The sequence below is a fragment of the Centruroides sculpturatus genome, unplaced genomic scaffold (assembly GCF_000671375.1).
Source record: "Centruroides sculpturatus isolate CEXI.00-Female unplaced genomic scaffold, Cexi_2.0 scaffold63, whole genome shotgun sequence".
Taxonomy (NCBI): domain Eukaryota; kingdom Metazoa; phylum Arthropoda; class Arachnida; order Scorpiones; family Buthidae; genus Centruroides; species Centruroides sculpturatus.
Window position 1 is genome coordinate 1,226,755 of NW_019384640.1, and position 6,000 is coordinate 1,232,754.

The 6,000-nt window shown below is 27.5% G+C and overlaps 1 protein-coding gene across 1 annotated transcript in view; it reads right to left on the reverse strand.

Annotated features, from left to right (window-relative positions):
- Positions 1 to 3,496: 3,496 nt before the first annotated feature.
- Positions 3,497 to 6,000, reverse strand: part of LOC111625983 (beta-1,3-galactosyltransferase 5-like) — a 3,679-nt gene continuing 1,175 nt past the window's right edge. The window contains exon 2 of the mRNA XM_023369252.1: positions 3,497 to 4,861. Within this exon, the coding sequence (XP_023225020.1) occupies positions 3,777 to 4,775 (999 nt within the window). The 5' untranslated portion in view covers positions 4,776 to 4,861 and the 3' untranslated portion in view covers positions 3,497 to 3,776. The remainder of the gene's footprint in view (positions 4,862 to 6,000) is intronic.

Sequence of the window (6,000 nt, forward strand, 5' to 3'; positions counted from 1 at the left end):
TGATCAAATCACACAGATATAAATATAAGCTATACATAAATACAATGCAATACAATAATAATTTGTACCATTTAACAGCCATTAAACATTACGTTTATTACAAATTAGATAAAGATGATTACGTATTGTTTCTCATTTAAAAAATCCAATGACATATCAGAATGATAATTTTAAGAGAAAATACAATCGATATATAATGACTAAGGCTAGGATATCTAGTAACTAAATAACATATAAAAATCACATAACTATTTATAAGTTAAAAATTATATGATTTTTAATGTATAGATGTCCTAGCCTTAATAATGACTTTAAAAAATAAACAGTAAATTTTAATCCAAAGACTTCAACTATCCGAGCAAACTATCTAGTTAATAGTTTTAGTATAACATTTTTTAAATATGTAGCGAAGAATATCATATTTAATATTTCTATGTAAAAAGTAAAATAATTCATGAAATAAGAGTAAAATTAAATAGATTTAAGGAAGTTCATGATTTTCTTCATTTGACAAGAAATTAATTAAGAATCTTGCAATTTTTCTTTAATTAAATAGCTGGCATTTCATAATAGAGTTGGCTAATAAGAATTAGAATTACTTTCTTCTTTAAAAAAAATACATAAGATGATATTGATTAAGTGGGAAACACACTGATTATAAAGTAATACACAATTTCAAAAACGTCTATTATTTTTTCTCTTGTAGGAGGACTGTTCATAAATTACGTAACGCAGATGTAAGTGGGTAGGTACGATCGTTACGATACGTTTTAAGGTGGGGTGTTTATACAAACGACACGTATTGCTAGGGTCTTAACCCTCGGGTAACAGAATTTATTTTTGTTTGTCAAGTATGTCATAGCGAACCGTACTGTTTATGTCACTGCTTTGTACGTTATATATGTAATTAATAAGATAATGTAACGTTCGGTAATCAGTGCTGTAAATTATTTCTTAGTACAATTAAGGAGGTTGATTAAAGATGTACGCTACGTAATTTTGGGGTAGATATATGCGACAGTGTTACAAAGCGTAACAGAGGCGAGATGATAGCTGGAAAATATAAAAATAGCGTTACAGAATTTATTGACTATTCCAGAGAGATTGTCAACATTTTCTGTTCAGTNGAATAGAATTTTTATGAGAAAAATAATTCTTAAATATTTCTTAAATTTGTTTTTGCTACAATTAATTTGAAAAAGATAATTTTAATTAATTTATGATTTAACATCATGTTATAATATGAATCCAATAGATATTTTATACAACAATTTACTTATAAGAGTTCATAATACAGTCAAACCTCTGAAGAACGGCCATTGACAGGAACATAAACAGGTTGATATGTGGAGGTTATTCAGTATTTTTGTTTTTAAAAGTTCCTGAAAAAATGGTCGTTGTTAGGAGGTGGCCATTATCAGAGGTTCGACTGTATATTCATCAAAAGCACTTTATTTTCTTTTTCCCATTCCAACCTCTACATTTTTCCTATATCTATCAATATGTACCAATTTTTCGATGTGTTTGCTAGCCAATTTTAGCACTATCGAAGAAAATAAGTGTTATATTGTCAACTAGTTATACATATCTATATTTGTACTATTCTATTATATTTTCCAGAAAGGTTCAAAAGGAATCGATAAACATTTTTTTAATTACGAGTATTATGTTTCACATGACTAATATGAGAATAAATTGTAAGATTTGTAAATTGTTCCAATTAATTGAATATTTTATCTACGATAGAAACGATTAAAATATTTTTAAAGTTGTAAAAACAGCTATTAAATAAGTAGAATTACGTAAACGTGGGTCAGAAGAGTTCCAATAATTACAGAAAATGTAGTTTAATTCATTATTGAAAATATATTTAACTTAGCCATTCTTGAATCAACTAAATCATTTATAAATGGAGGAAAATAGACAAGATATACAGTTCAATTCACACTTAGGCAATGGAGTAGTCAGGAGTTAACCCTTTGTATACATCAGTGTATTTAACAACAACTAAGTATTAAAAGAAAGTTTGTCAGATAAAATCCACTTTAAAAATGTCATTAAAATAGATAAAACCAAAATTAAGACCTTAAAAAATACAATATATTGCATTTATTAGTTATATTTTTTTTATCGTTTTCTTCAAAATTGAACTGATAAACAACAAGAGTATTATTTTCAGGTACGTATATATATTTTTATGATGCTCTTCAAGATATGTTAGTCATATCACATGGTAAGAGACTCTGTTATTGCCGCGAAAAATTCCGCCGTTTCTGACTCCCAGTACTTTATTTTTTATGGAAATGTTCTTATAAGACTTTTCATTCTTCACACGAGTATATTACGAATAGGATATGCAATACTATTGATAAAACTGAAGTCGGTCATATAACTCACTTGGGTTTATATCTCTCCTTAAGATTTCCGTTCTATCAATAAGATATGTTAAGTTCGTAATAGAATTTTTATTTTTAATAGATTTTTTTCAGTGGATTATCTACATCTGTTAAAATAATTTTCTTCACAATTTTCACAAAATAATCTGTTTTGCATCCAGTTATGATTAAGTTCTGTATATTTAGAATACACACTAAAATTTACAGATATTATTAAATGACACACAACTACAGTTTATCCTAATATTTTTAATCATCCCTGCTTTTTATTTTGTATTTTAATTTCTACTATTGGCAGTTCTTTATAAGCTTATATATTTATTTGTAAATAACTGTTTTTGTTTTCTTTTTTTTTTTCTAGTTCTAATAATATTATCTTAATGGCGACTTTTGATAAGGAATATAACGAGATACTTATACAAATTAATTATTTAGCATTTGATTTCTCGGAAAATATTTCTGGTCTAATTTTTTTCTTCATTTCATTGCATAAATTCTAGATGATTTAACTTAACTGTTCCCTCTTATATGCAAATAATTGAATAGATTTTAATGAAATAATATTAAACTGGGATATACTTTTAAATGTTGCACACAAGAGTAAAATTATCCTATCCAATTTATATCATCCTCAGGCAAAAAAAATATTTTGAGAAATTTTCCATGCTAGTAATTTTTCCATCAACGAATAAATGTGTATACTTCATTATAACATTATTAATGATTGTCATTAATAAGAATAAATTTTTATATACTGAATATATACACAATAATATAGATATGTACTCTTTATATTAAATAATTAGAGCTTCTTTCTATTCCATTCGCGCTTATTTATCAATATGTGAATTAATTATATACATTTTATATCTCTCCAATCAAATTATCTTCACTATTACAATATTTCGCAAAGTGCTTCAATTATATTTATAAGTTAAAGCAATTAATTTAACTTTCAGTAACAATTAATTGCATTTTGTTTTAAATTTGTGCTGATTAGCGACAAAGAATAAACTATTAAAATGTTCTCATCAATTTGAATTTCATTTCGTAGAATGTATCCATTTTCATTTATTTACTTCAATAGCTTTGGATTAGAATTTATAATATGAATTACGTTACTGATTAATTTTTAATTAATAACATGTAAAATGATTGGAACATTTTAAAATAAACTATTAAGTTTTTAGTTTATGGAAATTAATTTAAAAGCTTTGCTAAGAAGAGTTCATTTCTATCTGAAGTTGGTAATCAGAAATTTGCAGAATTGATATTTATACAAATACTTGGCGATCCTTACGTAAAGTTTTCTTTTCTGGAAATTGCTTAACAAATTGTACTGGATAAATGACCTGTATTTTAATGTATAATAAAACACTACTATTCCCAATAAATCCATTTAGACCACCAGTGGCAAATGAAACGAGGATCAAAAACTTGACTCCAAACTTTATACATCTCTACAACAGAAACAGAATGAACAGAAAATAAAGTTCTGAAAAGGCAAGGATTATTATTTAGTTTGATATGTAAAAATTTATCGTGATTTCTGGGTTTCAAACCAGAATAACGAGCACATAGTCCTGTAATAAAAACATCTTCTATACGTATAAACGGTATTTTTAACGAGTTATTATAAAGCTCTGATACAGCATAATTTCCTAAAATGTATGCTCCACCGGTAAGATAATCTGGGTACATAGGTTCGGGATATTCATTTATGGGCATGAACCATTTATGAGCAGGATTTTTAACTGGTGTAACTTTCGAAGAAAGAGTACCAATCATCAATTTTACATCTTTCGCTGCTTCAATATATTTAACGATATTTGGAATATGCAAAAATACATCATCGTCCACTTTCATAACATATCTAGCTATATTACAATAATTTACAATCCACTTTAACAGTAGGACGGATTTAATAGTTAAATTTAAATAATTTTCCATAAAATCGTATTGAATAATGTCTGAATATTTTTGACTTTCTTCTTGAAGATCATCACTTATCTTAGAATTGTTTGTAGTACCTACTAAGAAATAAAATAAGGTATTTTCTGCCTGTGAAACATCTATACCCCAAGTATCTCTTATAGCTCTTCTTTGAAGAAAATTACCAATTGATGAGCAAACAATAATTACTAATTTTGTTTCTGACTGACACAAAAATTTAGGCTGCAATATAGGAACAGTATTCGATTGCTGGACTAGTTTCTGATATGCATGTCTTTGTGCTACCCAATCATTTATTTCACTGTTGTTTATAAATACTCGGATAGCAACGTTTGGATCGGATTTCTGAATTAAGGCTTGATAGACCAGTATGATTATAAAAGTACATATCAGTATGATCAATCCTTTATAATATTTATGCAACATGTGATTTTATAAATCGATTTTTTGATCATTTGTGTTGATAAAGCTGAATGAAACTTTACAAGGGGTTGATTCCATCTTTGTGAAATCTGAAAATATACACCTAATTAGTAAATACATTATTTTTAGTAATTCATTAGTTTACTGGATAAACACATTAAGAAATAAATACAAATTTAATACATAAAAATTAATTTAGCTGCATTTATTATGTATTGTAAAGCAATTAAAGAATTTTGTCAATAATTAAAAGTTTAAAAAAATTAAAATTAAAGTTATTTTATTTTAAATTTATATTTCACATCATAAAAAAATTAAATTATTTAATAACTCCTTCAAGACTTTCTTCTTAATTATATAGGCTATATATATATATATCACATACAGGTGAAACGTGATACCGGATCTCTTTTTAGGCTATATCTTGCTGTACAATTAACTGCACGGCAACTCAGTGGCACTCCTGTCGCAATTCCCGCATCCTCGAGACTAAATAAATAACAAATGCGCCAGAAATAATTACCATAAGTCAGCACAACATTCTGTACTGTATACAACATTTTCCTGCTAGCAATAGAGTCGTGTCGCTCATCTGTCTAACTCCTTTCGGGAGAAAATATTTGGATTGAAATAACGTGACTTCTTGTTTGCATCGGAAATTCTTATATAGTTAATTGGTATCTTCTGCCCGTAAGATTTTTCATATCTGATCTTGACTTTCATCTATCTAACTCGTTCTCGAGATTAAGGGAGAACTGACAGACGGACAGGCGGATGAAAATGGGAATTTATAGGTCTACAGTTTTTTCAAATCGCAGCCCAATAACCAACTCCATTTGAGAATTTTAAATTACTAATAATTTAAGGAAAAGTATTCTGGACGATACGTTGGAACTTTGTTCGACTTAAATTTAGTCGATTCCATAGGGAACGAAGCAAATCCTCCCATCTGTCTATCCTTGCAATTTTTGAGATTTCTCTTTTTTGTTGGTATATCTCTACGATAGTTTTTTCTTTTTCTTTAATCTTTTTGTGCTGCAATTTGAAAATATTGTAGACCTATAAATTTCCACTGACGTCCATTCGTTTGTCTACCTGGCTGTCCTTCATTAATCTCGAGAAAACGGAATTAGATGAAAGTCGTGACCAGATATAGAAAGAATAGACGTAGGAGGCCTCGATTAACTATTAATATATTAACGTTATTTCAATTCAAAAATTTTCCTCT